Raw genomic sequence first — 20383 nt, 5'->3', positions numbered from 1 at the left:
TGAGACTGTCTCTGAAAAGCTGGCTGAGGGAATGGTGACCTTTGGGTAAAAGGACAAAGCCTCCAGATAGGGAAGCATTTCAAAGAGGGCTCATGTGTCCATCCTGCGTTCCCTTCTCACTTCTTCACTCTGGGAGACTTGGAGTTTTCAAGCAAGTTGTTGTAGCAGTGGCTACCCAGCCAATGGAGCTTTCTCAAAGCTTAGTCACAGCCAGAGTTACATCAGCCAGAGCTGTAAAGAGGGGTGACTCAATGCTAATGAGATCTCTGACTTCCTGGAGGTAAAGCAACTGCCCAGGCCTCCATCCCCCAGCACCAGGGAGTCTTCCTGTTTCCCTTCCACCTGAGGTTGGCCAAGTCCAGATAATTAATGTGGATTTCTGTCTTTGTGGTCTGTTCCCCAAACTGCAAAATTACGTGTAATTAGTCTGGCTAGGGGAAATGCTGCCTGGCGTCTGTGAGGCCTGAGTCAGCACAGCCTCTCTGGGAGTTGCTCTTGTAGGGGGCCTGAGCCGAGGAAGCTGGAGTCTCTAGTGTGGGGACCCAGCTGCTACCCAGGTGGTGGGGTAGGTGTGGTTGTTGGCTTCTCGGTGGTTTTGTCTATGTTTACATACAGTACAGTGTTGAATCCCCAGTTCCTTACTCCACACCTATACACTCTTGACATGGTCTTGGGGTTCATTGGGGGACCAGGAAGTCCTATTTCAGCTGCCTATCTGCAGTCCTTCTGGTCCCTGAGACCCTGCCTTCACCCTGTGTGTCCAGTTCAGTATGTGCTGGTGACACAGCGCTATAGTTGGCACATGTGTCTGTTTTGTCATGCCCTGAGCCCACCTGCAGCATGTGAGGACATGTGTTCCCTCTGGTCCTCACCTGCAGCCTGTGTCCACCTTGCCCCATTGCTCTCCTCTCGGCTCATCAGAGTCACACAAACAAGATGCTCACCTCCCTGCTTTCACCAGCCCTGTGGAAGGTTGCCTTTGAGGAGAGGGTCACCTCACAGCTTACAGTGCTGTGCTTGCCCCTAGCGTGTACTCTCAGAGAACCACATGGGTACCAGGGCTAAGTGGACGTCCTCCAAGTGGCAGGTTTGGATTTCACTTGAGACTGCTGCGCATGCTCTTCCTCAGGATTGGATACACATAGGTAACAACAGATGAACATGGTTCTGATGGGGAGCCCCTCAGGAGGTTGCGACCACTCAGTTACGTGGAAATCTTAGCCAGGCACGGTGGCACATGTCTAATCCCAACCCTCAGGAAGCTGGAGTGAAGGATCCAGAGTTAAATGCCACTGGAGCTACATAGTGAGACCCTGTCTCCAAAAGGCCCGGGTAATAATAATTCTAAAAATAAGAAAGAAAGAAACTGGACCTGGTGGTACTGCCTGTCATCCCAGCACTCAGAAGGCTTTGGCAGGAAGGTCTTGAGTTTGAGCCTAGCCTGAGCTACATGGTGAAACCCTGTCTATAAAAATCAAAAAGAAAAAGATAAAAGGAAATTTGTTGCAGGCTCTCCAGGGCTCTTTGAAGAGTTGGTGTTTCTAACCTTTGACCCTGGCCCCAGAGAACCAGCTAGCTTATCAAAACAAGTCCCAGAAAGTCAGAGCCCACAGGCAGGCAGGGCTTTGCCTCTGTGGGATCCCAGCCAGGAGCAGCTGACCTCCTCCGTGCCCCGACCCTGGACTGGACCGCCTGCCCTTGGGGACTCATGCTTTGCTCTCTCTGTCCTTCCCCACAGTGCTGCTCACAGCTGTGAACTGCTACAGCGTGAAGGCTGCTACCCGAGTGCAGGATGCCTTTGCTGCTGCCAAGCTGCTGGCCCTGGCCCTCATCATCCTGCTAGGCTTCATCCAGATGGGAAAGGGTAAGTGACTCGACGTGCGACACCTACTGTGTGTGTCATCTACCTCCCAGCCCCACCCTTCCAGTGCAGTGAGGAGTCGGCCTGGTCCTCCTTGGCTACCTCACCAGGGACCTTAAGTCGGCCCCAGGGAAAGTTGAATGGCGGAAGAAACTGTGAGCTCCAGAATGTATCCGAAGCCCTGTCCCTAGCTAAGGGCAGGAGTCTCTGAAGCTTCTGGGGAGTCCCAAGTGTCTGCCCATCTGTGTAAGGAGTTGTGGGATCAGAGCTTCCATCTGGCACCCACCATAGCACCCTCCCTCTGCTTTGTGACCAGCATGCCCCACGTGTGAGGGCTCTCTGAGGACTGATTTGTTCTCCATCCAGAAGCGTGGCTCTTGCTGAGTCTCATGCCTTTGTGTCCAAGGGACTGTGTGGCCCGCATTGGGACTTAGGTTTCATCGACGTCAAGAGTGCCTTCAGGAGTGGGGTCACTGCTGGAGGACAGTGGCGAGCCCTCAGTGTGTTCAGATGCGGGGCCCGGTAGCTAGACAGCTGATGAGGAGCACAGGGAACAGGCCTGGAAGGCAGGAGCACTGTTTTAAGTTAAGCATGTCAGTGGGTATAGAAGCAAGGCAGATCTCTTGTCATCTGCCACTCAGACAGGGCCTGCTGAGCGTAGAGCAGCAGGTTAAGCTGCAGGGACTCTGGTCACACACGGTATGAACTTGGGGAGATGATTTGAGTCTCTGAGTCTTTCCCTGGCTCCTGGGAGGAGTAAAGGGAAAGTGAGGCGAGCAGCACACAAGGTCTGTGCGTTCTATAATCCCTGTGCAAGCCGTGTGTGGTGTTCTGCCAGCCGTCTGGAAATCCTAACACATACAGGCACACTCATGTCTGATTGTCTTCCTGTCTCTTTGTCCACCTGCTCTTCATAACTGTAATATTCCATAGCCAAAGTGTATGTGGTTTATTAAGGAGTCCTTTTTGGGAGATAGAAACACAAATTTCTGGGTTTTGAACTCCAGCCTTTATGGGGTGAATTGAAGTGGAGACCCTGACACTCAAACCTAGCCCAGGGTCCCTGTTTGCAGTCCCCCTTTGCATTTATCTCAGTCTGGAGCGGCCTAAATGAAGAATGGACAGGAGCTGGCCGAGCTTCTCCCTGAGCGTTGTGGTGATAGTAGCCGTTATTGCCCCAGAGAGTTTGGGGCACTGCTTAGGCAGAGCCAGAACACTGCCGAGTCAAGCACTCAGCATCAGTTACCAGGAGCTGCCAAGGAAGCCCTGGGGCAGAGGCAGCAGGGACCGGTCTTCATTTCACAGAACTGGGGTTTGGCTGGGTCTGTCTCCTGTTCTGATCTTTCTGTATGTATAAAGTTCTAAGTCCCTAGGTACGGGAAACTGAACTTGCCTTCATGGGGTGGTATCTCCTGTCTCCTTACAAGCCAGTCTCTTGACTATGCTAAGGCTCCTGGCTGAACTGGGAGGGTGGGAGTGGGGTGCCTGTGATGGAATCAGATCCCTTCCCTCCTCAGTGGAGCCTCACTCCACAGTCTTGAGCCAGCCTAGGAACATGCATCCACAAGGGCTTGGAGAAGCCTGAGGGGTGGGACCTTCCCTCCTGCAGGAGAGGTCTTCATGGCCTCATTTGTCTGTATGGTGTTCTTGTGGGACTGGAACCATTTGCCACTATGCTTGAGATGATGAAAATTCTAGACTATGGCCCAGGTGGTGCTTCTAGAGCTGGGGCCAGTCTTTGAAGAGTGTCTGGACAAGGATTATCAGGGGTTTAAGAACTGCTCACCTGGAGTCCAGCAGCAGAGTGGCCTGAGGCCTTTCTTTACTAATTCAGCTTCCAGGAGCCTTCAAGAGGCTCCAAAGAGTTCCCTCCAGCACCTTTCTAGATGTATTTAGGAGGCCATTCACATTTCTGGAAATCTGGTTGGCAAGATTCTCAGGCACAGAGGTGCTGTTCAGATGCCAGGGGAGAAGCTGAGTTGAGCATCACCGGGACGCTCCAGGGAGTGGTCAGGGCCTGTTTACGGGCAGAAGGGATTGTATTCTATGCTCACAGCCCCGGTCACACTGCAAAGCATGTGGCTAGAGGTCGGAGTGTGGAGGGGGACCTTGTGTGCTGCTGTGAGGCAATACAGATAGTGAGGAATTTAGGACCGGAACCTGGTGTTAGTGAAAACAAACTTGAGTAGGGGACAGCAGAGCTTTTGTTGGGCTTGAATGCACAATGTGTTTATAATTCCGGTGGCTGTGGCAAGCACACCCTACGCCCCCAGCAATTCCTTTCTGAGCTCCAGGACTCAATGCAGTGTCTGCAAAATTCCTGTGCGGGTTTCCTCCGGGGATTTGTTCCTGTTACCCAGATGGACACCTTGGCTTCTGAAGGACAGTGTTGGAATGTTGACCCCCCTCCAGAGAACTTGCCCACTCTCGTTTCCCATCGGGTACAGAGTCCTTGGAGAACCCTGGTGATCACCAGGTCCTTGAAGCCAGAGGCCCTGGCACTGGTCAAGTGTGTGAGCCTGCTTTAATGGACCCTTCTGTGGGTCTGGGACATGGTCATTTCCACCTGGCTCTGGGCAGCTTCCTCATTGACCAGCCCAGCCCTCTGGTAACTCTGCTGCTCAGGCTGTTTCTCATCTGGAGAGGTGATAAACCTGTGGGAAGTTGTTCACTCCTCCCCTGCCAGCTTTCCATAGAATCTCTGCAACCCCTCATGTGGGATCCAGTGAGGACTGGGCCTGCACTTGAGAGCTTATATCATTGTGAAAGGACATCCGGTAGCTACAGACCTGTGGACAAGAGAGTTGCATACAGAGTAGCTAAGGCTCTGACCCAGGCTGGGAGAACCCTCCTAAGCGTCCCCTTCCCCAGGTCCCAGAAGGGAGTACAAAATGGAGGCACTGTGGCTGCCCCTGCTGCCTAGCAGACGGGGGAGGACTCAGCCTGTTGCTGGTGTCACAGGGTATCTGCACTTGGTCCAGTGGTTTCAGAAGTGCAGACAGTGCCCAGACTGGCATTAGATCTGACTGGCCATGACTGGGCTTGTGGGTGGAAGTGGGTGAATTGTGGTGGCAGTTTGGCCAGTGTGACCCCAGAGAGAGGTCCTTGAGACAGCCTAGAAGACCTGAAGTAAGACAACAGGTGACAGACATGGTGGGCAGGGACTCCACTGTCCTTGACCTACTGTGTCCCTTTCTAGTTAACTGGCCCCTTGCCCATAGCACCCCAAAGGGGTTACAGCTTGAGGTCAGACTGTTCCCAAACACAAGTGGGTGCCAGGCCTTCTTCTCAAGGCCAGGTGTGGGAGTGCGTTATGGAAGGTTCTTCCTTGTGCCCATCGATGGGCCCAGGTCATCATCATCGGAGGACACAAAGTGGCTCTATTGTAGTTCTGTTTTGTACGTTCCACACAGCAACAGGACAAATTGACCTCCCAAGGCCATGGCAGATTGTAAGGGACAGCTTGCAGATGATGGTGTCCTATAAAACTTTCTCCTTTTCTCCCACTTAGACTGCTCAGACGGGGACTTTACTGGCTGGCACATCCACACAATGTGAGACATCTTCATTAGCCTGAGCTGTGAGTGAGTGGTCACCTGCTGGGCCAGGGATCGTGGCAGGGGAAAGTGCCACCCTCATATGCTGGCATGGGCGAACAGCTACAAGTGGACTCCTCAATTGTATGTTAGCTGTGTCCTTTGTCAGTAGGTGACAGTGACCTGTGCCTCACTCAGGACTAGGCCTGCCCCGTGTTTCAAAATAATTTTCACTTGTCTCTTAGTGAGGTAACTTAGGATCAGAGAGGTGGGGTCCATGCCCTGGATCCTGCAGCTCAAGGGTAGATCCTACTGTAACCACAGGCACAGCGTGCAGGGTCGCAATACTGCGATGGCGTGCTGAGGTCCCGTTGCTTGCTGTATTGAGTTGTGAGGGAGGCTGGTAGCCAAGTTCTGGAATGGCTGGTAAGGTGGCCTGGATCAGCAGCACTCTTGAGAGCTCAGCTGGGACCTGTTATCTGCAAGGACCAAGGCAGCAGCCGAGGGTGGCTGACTGAGAGCTGCCCAGTTCATGGGGCAGGGAGCTGTCTCCCGAGGTCTCCTCACACTAGAGCACTGGGTATCTTGTGGGGTCAGAGCCTCATCTGAAGTCCCTTGTCCCTTACCTTGGGGGTGTCCATATGCAGTTACACTGGGGTCCAATAGGATAAACAGCCTGGAGCCTCCCAAGCCATCCAGGGAAGCCTGGGGACATGTTTCAGGAGGGGAGCGTCCACTCATCCATCTACCTCCAAAGCTATCTTTGAAGGGGTACCCTCAAGCTAGCCTCAACTCCATTGGGGAACTTAGGGTATGGATCATTGTGGGGCAACATCTCAAACTTTGGGCATACTAGGACCAACTGGACATCATGCCCAAGGCCTTCACATACTTGCTTCAGATGCATGCCAAGCTTGACCAGTCCTCTGCATGGACATCCTGTTGCCAGGTCACAGTAATGTCCCTCCTGGGACCCCCAGAGCATCAGGCTACATGGCCGCCTCCTTCTTGTGGCCACCTCATCATCTGTGCCCCCTGAAAGGATTTCATCCGCAGAGGCTTCCTTTACAAGTAAACGTGTGTAAGCAGAAAACTGGCAGACCCACAGTTAGCTGAGTAGCATATAGCCCCACAGGCTGTTGGAGGACAGAAGGTGGTAGTCTCAGCACAGTGCTGTCCCTGGGTTGAGGTTGGCTATACGGGTGCTGTGGGCTAGTGAGGCCCAGCTAGTTTTGCAGGACCACAGTGCCCTAGGTTTCTCCTGCTTGCCAGCTCTGTGCAGCCTCAGAGTGGACCATATCTCAGGATAACTAGTTTCTCCATGCCTGGAGCCCAAGTGAGTAAGTGACCTGGTCTTTCCCCCCACCTCCAATGTACCAGCGGCAGACAGGTCTTGGGACATACCAGCCTTGGGGAGCCTCTGTCCTCTGAGTCAGGGATTGCAAGACTGGCTATGTCCCATGGTCGGGAAGGAATTCAACTCTGTCCGTTCCCACCCGCACACGGTGTTGGTGTGTGCCTGACCAGGCATCTATCCAGGAAGGCAGGCAGGACACTTTGACCTCAGTAACCTCCTTTCTTTTTTTTTTGGGGGGGGGGAAGGGGTGCCCATGGCCACACTACATGACACGGTGTCTATGTTGCTGTTCCCTAAAGACCTCTTCCCTCAGCCTCTGAGCTGTCCTATCCCATCTATCTCTGCTTTCTAGAGAACTCTGATTTATGGTTTCTAGGGCTGCACCCTGTTTGGGTCTCTGCTTGTGCATAGCTTCTCAGAGTGGCGCCATTAGCCTTGTGGAGAGAAGCATTGGATGGCTGAGGAAGGGGAGGCCTGCCAGCCAGGCCCAACCTGATATAGCCAGAGTGGAAGAAGGGTTCTGAGACAGTGCACAAGCCCAGAGGAAGGGTAGTGGTGCTCCCAGGACCATAGTATGGTGGGCTTCCCTGGTCCCAGGCGACCTGTGCCATTTACACTACAAGCCCGCCTGCCTGCCCGTCCTGTTACGGTGGCTCTGGAGAAAGAGGCACTGGGTGGCAGAGCTTGGCTGCCCTGGCTCTGGCCATTGTTAAGTTAGCAAACCCTCATTTAGTACATCATCCAGTGCCTGAAGTTGTATGGACACACTGATCAGGCCTGACTGGGTCTGTGGAGAACAGGCCTGGGGGTGGGAGGTCGGCTTTGGACTTGGCAGTGCCTCCTTTAACTGTGAAGGTCATGCGATGCATATTGAGCAGCATCTCTGGTCTCTGCCACTAGATGCCACTAGAATCCCACTACTTGTCCCCACCCCCAAGCTGTGACACCCCCGAGGTTTTTTGGTTAAAGTAGGGCAGTTACCTCTAAATTCCTGCCCTGCCCCATTTCCGGCAAGGTGCCTGTCTCCTGTTTCTCCTTCTAAGCAACTCAACCACGCACGGGGCACAAGGGAGTTGCCAGTGTGCTGATTAGACTGGTGGGCGTGACCACTCCCACAAGCCTTCAAGCCACCAAGGTGGAGCTGTAGTCAAAGGATGACAGTTAGGGTACTGTGAGGTGTTCCCTAAGCTAATCTAACCTGGGAATGGCTTGGGAGAATCCAGACTAGCACTAGCAGATCTGCTGTCCACTCTATAGTGCGCGTGGAGAGAAAGGCGTTGGTCAGATGTCCAGAGAAGCTGTGGCCTCCAGTCGAGCATAGACCACAGCCACTATACCCCTGGGCTCTGCTGCAGGCCTGGCTGAATGCCACAAGTCTTGACACATAACTAGGTTTTAGTCCCTACCTCCATCCTCTCAGTGGTAAGAGGATGGCTGTAGATTTGAGGTGGGTATACTGATCAAACCCTGAGTCCCTGGCAGAGAACCGTCTGCTGAGGGAATTGAACCAACCCTCCTGCCACCCCCCACCCAGGCTGGGTAAGAAGCAGGCATCCTGCCCACTGTACTATACAGATGTCCCAGTCACTCCGCTTCTTGAGGGCTTGTTAATAAGGTAATTGTGAACTCCAGACTAAAGTGGTCTGTGTTGACCCAGGGTGGATTCTGAGCATTTTTCCAGGTCTCGTATTCATCCCCATCCCTCAAAGAGCCACAGCATGGTGGAGAATCAGCTTTGATTCTCACATAACCTGACAGATCTTCATACCACTGCATGGTTGGTCTGTGCCTCAGTTTCCCCACTTGTAGGAGAGGTACTCTCCAGAGCAGAGATAGGTAAGTTAGGCCCTATACACATAAAGGCTCTCCTTGTTCTAAAACATTCCATTGCCGAGCATGAGGGGAGTGCCCTGGATTGTGGGAGACTCCACCAAAGCACTTTTGAAGGTACCCTGTCCTGAGCTGCCCTGAACTGCTCACCACAAGCTGGCTTCTGACTGCCCTGTGACCAGGACCTAGACAGATGGGGGTGTGGGTAATACCTTCTCAGAAGACCAGGCTTAAAGAAGAAGGTGGAGAGCCCAGGACCACCTTAGCTCAGGTTGGGGAATAGAATCATGGAACATTTCATACATCCAGAAGACCATGAAACACTGGTCCAGGCCGGCCTACCTTCCTTCCTTCCTGCCTGCCTTCCTTCCTGCCTGCCTGCTTTCCTTCCTTCCTCCTCTTCCTCATTCTCTCTCTTTTTTGTTTTTGTTTTTGTTTTGTTTTGTTTGTTTGTTTTTTGAGACAGGGTTTCTTTGTGTAGCCCTGGCTGTCCTGGAACTTACTCTATAGACCAGGCTGGCCTCGAACTCACAGAGATCCGCCTGCTTCTGCCTCCCGAGTGCTGGGATTAAAGTTGTGCACCACCACCACCTCCTGGCCAGTCCTTCTTTCTTAGTCTGACCTTGGCATAGGGCTAAAAGACAAATTCTGTGGAGACCTCTTTCACAGGGTCCTCTGGTGACCTTGACCCCAGGGTATGGTCTAGGCAGACCTGGGCCCTATGCTGCCTCCACAGCCACAACTGAAAATGGTTCACCTTCCAGTGATCACGCTGCACCTCTAGCTAGCCCCAAGTTGCATTAGTCCTGTTGGCCTCCTGGTCTTGGGTCAAAAGTGAGCTGTGTATCAGTGCTGTAGCTGTCCCCAGGGGCCCAGAGTCACAGGACCCATCAACTAAAAACCCATAGGTAGGTAACCTGGGTCTGTGGAGAGCCAGCCACCCAGCTTGCTGGGTGCCCAGATACCTGGCTTCAAGTCTGGCATCTTTAGGCAGCCGACTTTCACACTTGATGGAATGGGCCATTCCACAGATAAGGTAACCAAGACCCTACTCTGATATCCACTAGCTCTGGAAAATACTTGGAAGGAACACTGCCTGGGTCTGGGCTGTGTGGCTGTCTGAAACAGAGGTCTTTGCAGGTGGAGCTGACATGTGGTCATCTGAGTGGGTGTGTCCTAAGTCTAGATACATTGGAAAAGATGAGGGTGGACACAAGCATAGGGAAAGTGTGTGTAAAATGAGCAAAGTTTGAAGTGGCCTCTGCTCCAAGCCGGGTGTCTCTGGATGCCCTGGCTGTCGGTTCACCCCATCCTAATCCTCACCCACTGGGGTGACACAGGTCTAGCATGAGTTCTTCCCACTTAATCCCTAGCAGCTCTGTGCCAGGGCCTTCTGAGCTTCATAGCAAGGGTCAACCCAAGTCTCCATGCAGCCTTGAAGCTTGAGGGAGGATGTCCTGAAGGGTTACGGGACGGCCTGCTCCTGACCTGCACTCCGAATAGGAGAGACAGCCCTGCATCAGCAAAGACTCTGGAGCCAATCCCTCCAGGCCAAGAGATTGCCTGTCCTCTGCCAACAGAGAGATCTCGTGGGCTTCTAGCCAGGCCACATTCCTCTGAGTGGCCAGGGAGTGTAGAAGGGGGATGGTTCTGCCCCTCACTGCTGATTTCCAGCTCCAGGGAGTGGGGGGGCATTGATCATATGGCTAGGTGGGTGCAGTAATCTGCAATAAAAAGCCTACAACCCAAGATTTTGTTTGTTCCAGAAACATTCCAGAATTTGTATTATGATCTGTCCAGATCCTCTAACCAGTATTGTGTTTTCTTTAATGCATTCCAGGTGATATTTCCAACCTACACCCTAAGTTATCCTTTGAAGGTACCAATTTGGATGTGGGGAACATCGTATTGGCATTGTACAGTGGCCTGTTTGCCTATGGAGGATGGTGAGTTCTGGAACATCTGAGTCCCTTGGCCTAGGGACATGCCCAGAATCTTAGTGCTCTGACCATACAGAGGTGATTCAAGTGGGTGAGACAGAGCACAAGGAACATCTTTAGCTGCAGAGGCATGTACAAGTCACTACCATTAGGTAACAGTCAGGGACAGCTGGGTCGTGTCCGCAATTTTCCATAAGGTACCCAACCTGACGTCTGCTTTTAGGACAACTCTATAGAGACTTAAGGTGGTGAAGCCACACAGAGTGTTTTGGCAGGATGGGCTGCACGTTTATCTCAGAGTTGGCAGAGGACAGAGCAGAGTGAGCAGCTGGTCTCAAGGGTGCCCACTGCCCAGCTTCTGTCAACAGTGGGAGCCTGCAGAGGATTCTCCTGTCCCTTACTATCTCAGTGTACTATTGCTGTGACCAAGTCAACCCTTAGAAAGCATTTAAATGGGGGCCAAAGTTTCAGAAGGTTAGTCCATTATCATCATGGCAGGGAGCATGGCAGTGTTCATGGTCCTGAAGCAGTAGCTGAGAGGTCTGTATCCTGATCTGTAGGCAGGCAAGCAGAGAGACACACTGGGCCTAGTGTGGGCTTTTGAAATCTCAAAGCCCACCCTAGTGGTACAAAAGCCACACCCACTCCAACAAAGCCACACCCCTAATCCTTCCCAATAACTCATCAGCTGGGAACTAAGCTTGCAATTATATGAGCCTGTGGGGGCCAGTCTCATTCAAACTACCAGGGTTCTCTTTGCATTATTCCCCCCTCCCCAATCATGTGTTCAGTATAATGACATACTATTGCTTGGTTTCTAGGAACTATCTGAATTTTGTCACAGAGGAGATGATCAACCCCTACAGGTATGTTCAGAAATGGCAGAGACACATTTCCTTGTCTTTTTTTTTTTTAATTTTTTTTTTTTAAGATTTTATACATAATGTATACAGAAGAGGGCACCAGATCTTATTACAGATGGTTGTGAGCCACCATGTGGGTGCTGGGAATTGAACTCAGGACCTCTGGAAGAGCAGTCGGTGCTCTTAACCTCTAAGCCATCTCTCTCTCCAGCCCACATTTCCTTGTCTTAACATGAGAGGGAGAAGCCACACACTGTACAAGCCCATTGAACCCCCCAGGTTCTATGGAGAGCTGTCTGAGAGGCCTGCAGTAAGGATGACTCGGGTAGGGTGAGTTCTAGGCCAGAGAGAAGCAGCTGTGGCTCTCGTCCTGGATACCAGGTGGAGGGGACTTGTCTGGGGTGTGCAACTAGTAGGCAGGGCCATGGGTCTTCACACTGGGCCGCCTTCAGCTCTCTGGAGCCCTCAGAGCCACCTAAAAGACCCTCAGCTTTTCAGGGATGTGTGAGCTGTGATTCAGCTGTGCACAGCTGCTCAAGTTCATGGAGCCACTTGCCAAGGGAAGGGAGCCTGCCTCCTCTCTGGCCCTAAGTCCTTGACTGCACACTGACCTGCCTCTCCCTCTTTTTCCAGAAACCTGCCCCTGGCCATCATCATTTCTCTCCCCATTGTCACACTGGTGTATGTGCTGACGAACCTGGCCTACTTCACTACCCTATCTACCAACCAGATGCTGGTGTCTGAAGCTGTGGCTGTGGTAAGATACTGCCTACCAACTTCTCCTAGCCCCAAGAGGCTAAGATTGGCCTGCCACCCCCAGAACTAACCAAGCCAGCCAGGCCTAACCCTTGTACCCAAGCTTTACTCTACCTTGGGAGTCTAATGGTCATTACTGGTGACCACTAAAGATGACCACAGAGGACCCTACCAGGCTCTCTGTGTGATGAGGGCGGGGCATTAAATGCAGCTGCTTAGACAGGGCAGCATGTGGGTGGTCATAGGCATTTGGGCATAGATAGCTCTATTAGGGGCCATGGTGACCTAGGGGCTGCTACTGAGTCAGTGGCAGTGAGCCAGCTCTGGGCTACATATGGCATCAGAAGGCACAACCAGGCTCCTTGACAGCCCCTGTGACTCCCTTTATGTAACTATTGGTTCAGAGCCCATGGTTCATAAAGAGCCGCCACAGCAGGCTCTTAGCAGATGTGAAGGAGCTGTTAAAGATTACCCCCATGTCCCATGGGAATGGATCAGGGTACCTTATGTGTGTGCCCCACAGCAAGACCCAGGGATGGCCCACTGTGAGACCCTGTGTGTCTCCTCATAGTGCAGACCCGGTTCTGAGAAATGGCCACACATGCAGCAGCCTGAGGTGTGGGGCAGCTAGGGACCAGGTCAGCCTGGCAGGGTCACGGGCTAAGCTGCTCCAGTGGCCAGAATTGAGGCCCTGTGTTTGTCCATGGTAGCTGAGCGGTCACCATGTGTTGTGTCTGTCCAGGATTTTGGGAACTATCACCTAGGAGTCATGTCCTGGATCATTCCTGTCTTCGTGGGCTTGTCCTGCTTTGGCTCTGTCAATGGGTCTTTGTTCACATCCTCAAGGTACGTACCTGACAGCATCCTAGAGGAAAACCCCTCTGCTATTCCACGAGCTTTGAAATCTGTCTATTTATTGATGATAGATAACTGATTGTTAAATATTTGGATGACCTGGGAACAGGGGAATTATTCTGACCCTCTACTATTTAGGTCATATCATGAGGGGCTAGAAGTAAGATACAACCCAGGTTTCTGTCCTTGTTAGGCCTTGAAAGGCCTGTGGCCAGTGGGCAAAGGTCATGCCCCTTCCTGTGTGGCTGACACACATCCCTCTCAACTCCAAGTGTCTCCCCATATTTGGGTGATGGGGCCAGTGCTGATTGCCCTCTGCTCCATCCACAGGTTGTTCTTTGTGGGGTCCAGGGAGGGCCACCTGCCTTCTGTCCTCTCCATGATCCACCCTCAGCACCTGACACCTGTGCCATCGCTGGTGTTCACGGTAAGTCTCCCAGGTGCTCCTGCCCTGCCTGTTCTCACCACTTAGGGCCCCGTGTCTGTGCCCAGAGCAGTATGTAGCTGGGAACTGTGTGTTATGCACATGGCAGCCAAGCTGCACTAGACTGTAATACTCCACCAGATTTTAAAATTCAGAACCCCATTGTGGTTCTTGAAGTGTATGAAATGAAATCCCTGCCCAGCAGGGGCATCTGCTCACTCTCTGCTCCAGCCATGCCCACACTATGTTAATGGCCTCGGCTCACAAATTGGACTCAGCTGTTGTTCCTTCTGTGCCTTATCTGTTGAGTTATGTTAGTTCTCTGTTGCTATGTAACGAAGTCACCCCAACCCCAGAAGACTAAAATAAGAAACATTTACTGTCTCACTCACCCTCCCTGGGTCAGGAATTTGGGGTCTCTGAGGAGGCATAGTCAGCGTCAGTTTGAGCTATGTAGTGTGCTCTGTGCTTTGTTGGAAGGCTCCCCCATTGGAAGGTTCAGTCACTGCTGGCACAGGAGGCCACAGTAAGCTCTAGGTGCAGGCACTTTGGCCGTTCCGCTCTGGAGAGCTCTTGTCCTTCATCCTTGGATGATGGGTTCTTCACTGTGCTCTCACATCCCTCCCTTTGCATCCCAAGACCTCCCACAGGGTCACAGTAGTTCATTCTTAAGACAAGAGCAAGCAGTTGTGCTTAGCCAGACACTGGTGGGGCTGGCGGTCTCCGGTCTCGTGGCCTCTGGTACCCTGCCACATCAGCATGGCCCTGCTGGGCTCACCTGGCCCTGTCTTTGCTTTCAGTGTGTCATGACCCTGATGTACGCCTTCTCCAATGACATCTTCTCCATCATCAACTTCTTCAGCTTCTTCAACTGGTTGTGTGTGGCCCTGGCTATCATCGGCATGATGTGGCTCCGCTTCAAGAAGCCTGAGCTGGAGCGTCCCATCAAGGTGAGTGTTGGGTGGTACCCCTTCTGAGTCCCTAGGTGTCATCCTCAGAAGCAGGGTCTGCATCCCAGGAGCCCTGGACTGACACTGCACTGTCTAGCCTTCATCTCTCCTTGGCAAACTAGGGAGCCCGCCCCCCTCTCCATGAGTACCATGTGAAGGGCACGTTGAAGGCTGAGCTGCTGAACTCACAGCAAATGTCAGAGTGGTCCCAAGATAGCTGAGCTCTGGTGGCTGATGGCTCGCAGTTTGTTACCCAGCTAGTTCTCCTTGGGCACACGGCTGACCCAATCACACCTGCCACAGGGCTTCTTCCTGCCCTCATTCAGTGGTCTCCACCAATATCACAAGGAACCTAGTGGCCAGTCGGTGGGAGACCCCAAGCATCCCGCCTTGTACTACTCGGTCATCCAGACTGTGGGGTTGGAGGTCAGACTGCCCACAGCTGATCTGTGGAAAGTTCACCCATAACCTGTGGGCTTCATTCCCTGGGCACATGGTTGGAGTCTGATCCACAGGACTGTTTCCCACGTTGGGAGTCCATTTAGACCATGGAATTCTGGAGAGCCAGCACAGCAATTAGGCAAGAGCCCACAGAGGAAAGCCCAGCTCTGCCTGCTGGGTTATTCAGCACTCGAGCTGCCCTGCCAGAAGCCTGTCTGCTTTGGCTATTTGCAGCCTGTGGCTTTAGAGTGAGCATTTATATCCACAAAGGGTTCTCTGAAAAGGCAGTATTCCTTGCTTGTTGGTGGGTAGCCAGGGTTTTCCCAGAAGGGTCAACCCACTGCTCCTCCCCTAGGTGGCCATGGGTGGGTATTGCAGCCAGGAGTTTCCATGTCTGTGATGTGGGGACTGCAGAGCCGACCTCTGCTGCCCTGTGGAAGCCTCAAGAGAAACCAGGCTAGCTGTTTTCATTCCTCTGTCTATACCAGCTGAGCTTTGCTCAGCACCTTGTGCTAAGGTCAGCGTGAGACTGAACAGGACATGGATTCTGCTCTCTCCGGGCCCATGACAGTTTAAGGCAGGCCAGGGGAACAGCTGGAAGTAGCTAAGCCACATCAAAACAAAGGCCCAAGGTCTAGGGAGGGGTGGCTGGAAAGACCCAAAGGAGAAGGTGATGGCTCCAGGGTCACATGCCAGCCACAGGACAATAAGTAGGCGCTTTCCACTTGTGTCCATGGGACATGGGACATGTGGGGAGGAGAACCTGGTAGCCTATGTTTTTCTACTCTGTCTCAGGTGAACCTGGCCCTCCCGGTGTTCTTCATCCTGGCCTGCCTCTTCCTCATTGCCGTGTCCTTCTGGAAGACACCCAAGGAGTGTGGCATTGGCTTTGCCATCATCCTCAGTGGGCTGCCTGTCTACTTCTTTGGCGTCTGGTGGCAGAACAAACCCAAGTGGCTCCTGCAGGCCATCTGTGAGTGTGCACAGCCCCTGCCCATCCCAGCCAGGGTGGGAAATCCCAGGGGAAGGGAGTGGTGGTCCTGCCATGCCCACCATACAGACCAAGAGAATCGTGCTGAGCCTCAGGCTTTGTGGTACTAGGTTTGAGTCAGTAGGCTGGCAGTGAGAGTAACCAGCAGACATGGGGCTCTACCCTAGCCAGTCTTAATAGGCATTCCATGGCTAGCTGCCCTTGCCAACTGGCAAAACCCTACTACAGGCCACTAGCTTGGACATTGTGGCCTGACCAAGAGATAGAGCCTGAAAATGTTGTGTATGAGGCACCTCCTGGCTCAGGGCTGGTTCCAGTTAGGATCCTGTCTTCACCCTCCTAAAACTCCCAGGGGACAATAGTATTTGCAGACCTGGGCTATCACTGTGGTCTGGGGGACTTTGAAGTTCCAGAATGGGGAGTGAATCAGCCTGATGATATGAGTTCAGATTCCTGGATCCCGGGCGGTGGTGGCGCACGCCTTTAATCCCAGAACTAGGGAGGCAGAGGCAGGAGGATCTCTGTGAGTTCAAGGCCAGCCTGGTCTACAGAGCGAAATCCAGGAAAAGCGCAAAGCTACACAGAGAAACCCTGTCTCGAAAAACCAAAAAAAAAAAAAAAACAACCAAAAAACAAAAAACAAAACAAAAACCAGATTCCTGGACCCATGTAAGAGCCCCAGACTCAGGCAAACAGCTAACCTATTGAGCCATCTGCCTAGCCCATCTCTTGAAATTTCAGAAGTGACTGATGGGCTGCTGGTGAGAGCAAGCAGGACAGTAGGAGCTAGCCCCAGCTCCTGCCCTTCTTCCACCCTGTGCTCACCCCTGTTCTCTCCCTGCAGTCTCTGTGACGGTGCTCTGCCAGAAGCTTATGCAGGTGGTTCCTCAAGAGACTTAGCTTCGAGTCCTGGGTGCCACAGGGAGAGTGCGCGCTGTGACTGCCTCCAGACAGCTCACCTTGGAAAAGCAGCATCCCAGCCTGTCATACTCCACAGCTCCAGTGAGCACCACCAACTGTCCAGCATCATCCACTGTCCCTCCAATCATCAGGTGTTCACAGTGCCTGTGAAAGAATACTCTGGTACGAATTCGGTCCCAGAAGGCGACCATCCACACATGGCACTCGGTGTTAGCTCATGCTGTGAGCTGAGGCCTGGTCTTTCTGACTTTCTGGGGACTGCCACATCTGGCCTTTCTCCCCTCTCTGAATTTTGTTTTGGTTTGTTTTTGTAGCTTGCGTTTGCGTCAAGTTTACACAACCGAGATGATTATTTTTTAACAAAACAGGGTAGCAAGGCGCAAGAGCTACATAGCCAGAGCAGTCCAGTTGTGAATGTGAAAGCTGCTGGCCACAGCTCTTCTCTCGAGGCTGTCGTTCAGTAGCACAGTGTGACTCAAGAGGACCGCATCACTGTTACCAGGTCGAAAGAACTACTGAGACTCGGATGTCACCTGTTCTACTGTGGACTTGGACTGACAGATGAACGACACATATTCTAGCTTGGGTTGTTTTGTTTTTCTGGGGTCCTTAGAGATGGAACCCTAGCCTTGTTCATATGAGGCAAGTGCTCTACTGCTGAGTTACTTTTTTAACATTATAAATGGAGAGCTCAGGTCTCACTGAAGTCCTGGTGACTCCTCTTCCCGTGACCATACATGAAAGAGCTCTGTAGCCATACCCCTAACAGCAGCTGGCTGCCATAGCCAGAAGCCCATGGGAAGAGCTGGCTGCCAGCTGTCAACTACAGGGCCATGTGCTCCTGTCTGTGCACATAGGCAGGCTCTGCATCATTTAAGGGGCTGTGCTCTGGTTCTTGCAGACACAGTCTACCAGCTACCCCAGCTCTCTTAGAAACGGACCAGGAAGGTGGACACAGTGACCAGCACTATGGGTCTCCCACCCACACACCTCTGTTCACCTCCATAGTTCCTGAGACTGTCAGCAGCTCTCTGCCAAGTCACCCCCATCCCCTCCTTATCCCCGATAGCCATCGTCCAGAATGTGCACCAAGCGCCCCTCCCTGCTGTCCACCATCTGTGTGGCAAGATCACTCCAGCTTCCTGAGTATGAAAGCTGCTGGCTACCCCTCCTCCTACGTGGGACCACCCTCTAGGTTTCCGGTTCTGGTCTGGGGGAGAAAGCTAAGGTCCAGCCAGCACATTTAACCAAGCAACTGATCTCCTTGGAGGGACATCAGGATATAAGAATCCCTTCCCGGCCCCAGCCATTGCTCAGATCATGGCCTGCCTGAAGGAAGGCGGTGACTAGACTGATTCTATTCTATGCAGCTCTTGCATGGTGGTAACCTTACTACTGGCCTCCCTGACCTCCCTCCTTGTTTCTGGGGTCCCCTTTCAATGGGTAAGGAGGGAGAGGTCAGAGTGCCTCCTGAAGGATCTCCCAGAGATCTGAACTGGGGTCTCTGCCTTGGCAATCAGGTCAGGGACCCAGTCCCAGCCTGGGTCTAAAGGGCAGGGACTTTTGGGCCATGTTCATGGTGCTGACCTACGCCCTCTGAGAAGGTTCCTACGTTCCTCTTTCTGATGCTCTGGGGTCTCCCACCTGCAGGGTTTTGTTTTTTTGTTTTTTGTTTTTGTTTTTGTTTTTTTCCTTAAAGCAATCCCTGACCACACAGCCATTTGTTCAGTGCTTTGTTCTAATGTCACTGACCCCGATGACACCTGTGCCTGGCTCATGTCAGCGGTCAGTGTCTGAGTGGTGTGTAAAGGTTGTGTTCCCGCCACATTGGGTCCATCTACTGTGCCACCTGAGTTAGTGGTGTGGTTATAACATCTTTTCCTCTTGTATTAATGGCTAACCTGTTACACTGGGCTAACCTGTTACACTGGGCTGGGGGGTGGGGAGGTGGGGATTTGCTGTTTTATGGGACTTTTTGGGTTTTTTTTGTTTTTTTAAAAAAATGCTATTGGAATTCTAAATTGCTAACAGTCTTCTTTGTTCTGTGTTCAATGCCAGATTCCCTGTGTGAGAACTGTCTTTTTTTTCCCCTCTCAGCCCACCCCTTTCTCACAGCCCTACATTCCTCTGCTCACCAGCCCCCTGAGGGTGACGAGGCTGGAGGGAAGCCAGAGAGCTAGGGACACACTAAGGTCACCGGAGGGAGAAGATTCCAGGAGGCCCCTAGGTGGGAGGGGCTTGGCCTAGAGGGCCTTATGCTAATTGTGCTGTGAGGACCATCTCTGGAAGGGTAGGGGGATGGGAGTAGTGATTCCAGGCCATCTCGTACCCCCTCATCTCTCATGAACAGGTTAGAGTTCAAGGCTCAGAACCTAGGACCACTTCCATCTGCATCCTAGCCTCTGTGGGAGAGGGACCCTTGAGGCCAGACCCCACTACTGGACCTGGTCTTCCAGGTCACACCTGCTAGGTGCTGAGGTGCTCATGATCAGCCATCAGCTTCCAGATGTCACCGTCTGTACAGAGTGTGTCTTTGAAAAGCAGAGGGGTTCTGATGGCTGGTGTGTGCATCTGGGAGCACTTGGCATCTCCTAGGGCTTCAGGACCCAGGGCTTCGGGGACCTCAGCAAGTCATTCTTGGCTCCAAACAGCATGGAGCATCCTGGAGTGCAGGTTGGGAACTGCACATCAGAAGTACCTACCTAGAAACTTGGTACCTCTGAGGTGTGAGCCTGGTCTCTGGCCTGCCTGTCCCACACAGTGCAGCTCTCCCCTCCCCCTTTTAGGAGACCTATGGGCAGCTATGTCCACAGGCAAGTGGGATGGCTCGTACCATCCTCTCCTATCGTAAAGTTAGAAACCGCTCTTCAAAGGCTTTGAGCCCCCCCAAGCTGTCTCTGAAGGTTACAGGCACAAACTCGCCTTGCCTTTTATGGGCCCCCACTTGGCCTGCTCCAGCCCCTGCACAGACCAGTCATGCTGCCTATGTGCCTATACAGGACTTAATACTCTGCTAAGTTATGGGTAATGGCAGGGCTGCTAAGTGGCCTGACCTCAAGTACATGTGACCTTATCCCCATTCTGTGAGCTCATGTGGCCCCTTGAACCAAGACAGATGCCCTGCAAGCTCCCACAATGCTGCCAGCCCACTGCCCTCCAGCACCTACACTGAGCTGGTAGCCTTGTATGCCTAGAGAAGGGAACCATCTTCCCGGGTTAGCTGCAAATAAACGCCACACTCTTGACCTCAATGTAACTTGGCCCTTGTGTCTTCCTTGAGCTTTGGCTGTGTTATGCCCCAACAGCAGGCTGCCATTTACTCAGCCTACAGTGAGCTGGGTACTGGCTTCATCTTAAGCCATTTAATGGACCAGGCATGTACACTTAGGCATCCAGAGTGGACAGTGCAGGGCCAGTGGACATGGCCTTTCTGAAGCTTCCCTGGTGGGCCATGCACTCCCTGTTTCCACAGACATCCCAGCACTACTGACTTGTGCATAGCATGCAGCCTCTGGTCTTGAAGGAGCTCCTGGGGAAGGATAAAGGGTGAGGAGCCAGAGGTGAATTTGACAGCTCTGGGTTAGACGTCTTGCAGAGGACCCTGAGGGGCCTGCCCAGCTGGAGATTGAAGAGCTGTGTTTTTTTTTCCAAGTGTTAA

General features: G+C 52.6%; 1 protein-coding gene across 1 annotated transcript in view; it reads left to right on the top strand.

Moving 5' to 3' along the window:
* Nucleotides 1-19976, top strand: part of Slc7a5 (solute carrier family 7 member 5) — a 30567-nt gene extending 10591 nt beyond the window's left edge. The window contains exons 2-10 of the mRNA XM_036187921.1: nt 1739-1864; nt 10425-10530; nt 11346-11390; nt 12021-12144; nt 12886-12989; nt 13329-13425; nt 14223-14372; nt 15609-15786; nt 16649-19976. Of these exons, the coding sequence (XP_036043814.1) occupies nt 1739-1864; nt 10425-10530; nt 11346-11390; nt 12021-12144; nt 12886-12989; nt 13329-13425; nt 14223-14372; nt 15609-15786; nt 16649-16704 (986 nt within the window). The 3' untranslated portion in view covers nt 16705-19976. The remainder of the gene's footprint in view (nt 1-1738; nt 1865-10424; nt 10531-11345; nt 11391-12020; nt 12145-12885; nt 12990-13328; nt 13426-14222; nt 14373-15608; nt 15787-16648) is intronic.
* Nucleotides 19977-20383: the final 407 nt, after the last annotated feature.

This window comes from Onychomys torridus, chromosome 5, assembly GCF_903995425.1.
Source record: "Onychomys torridus chromosome 5, mOncTor1.1, whole genome shotgun sequence".
Taxonomy (NCBI): domain Eukaryota; kingdom Metazoa; phylum Chordata; class Mammalia; order Rodentia; family Cricetidae; genus Onychomys; species Onychomys torridus.
The sequence above is the reverse complement of the archived record's forward strand: the minus strand, read 5'-3'. Positions and strand labels throughout refer to the sequence as shown.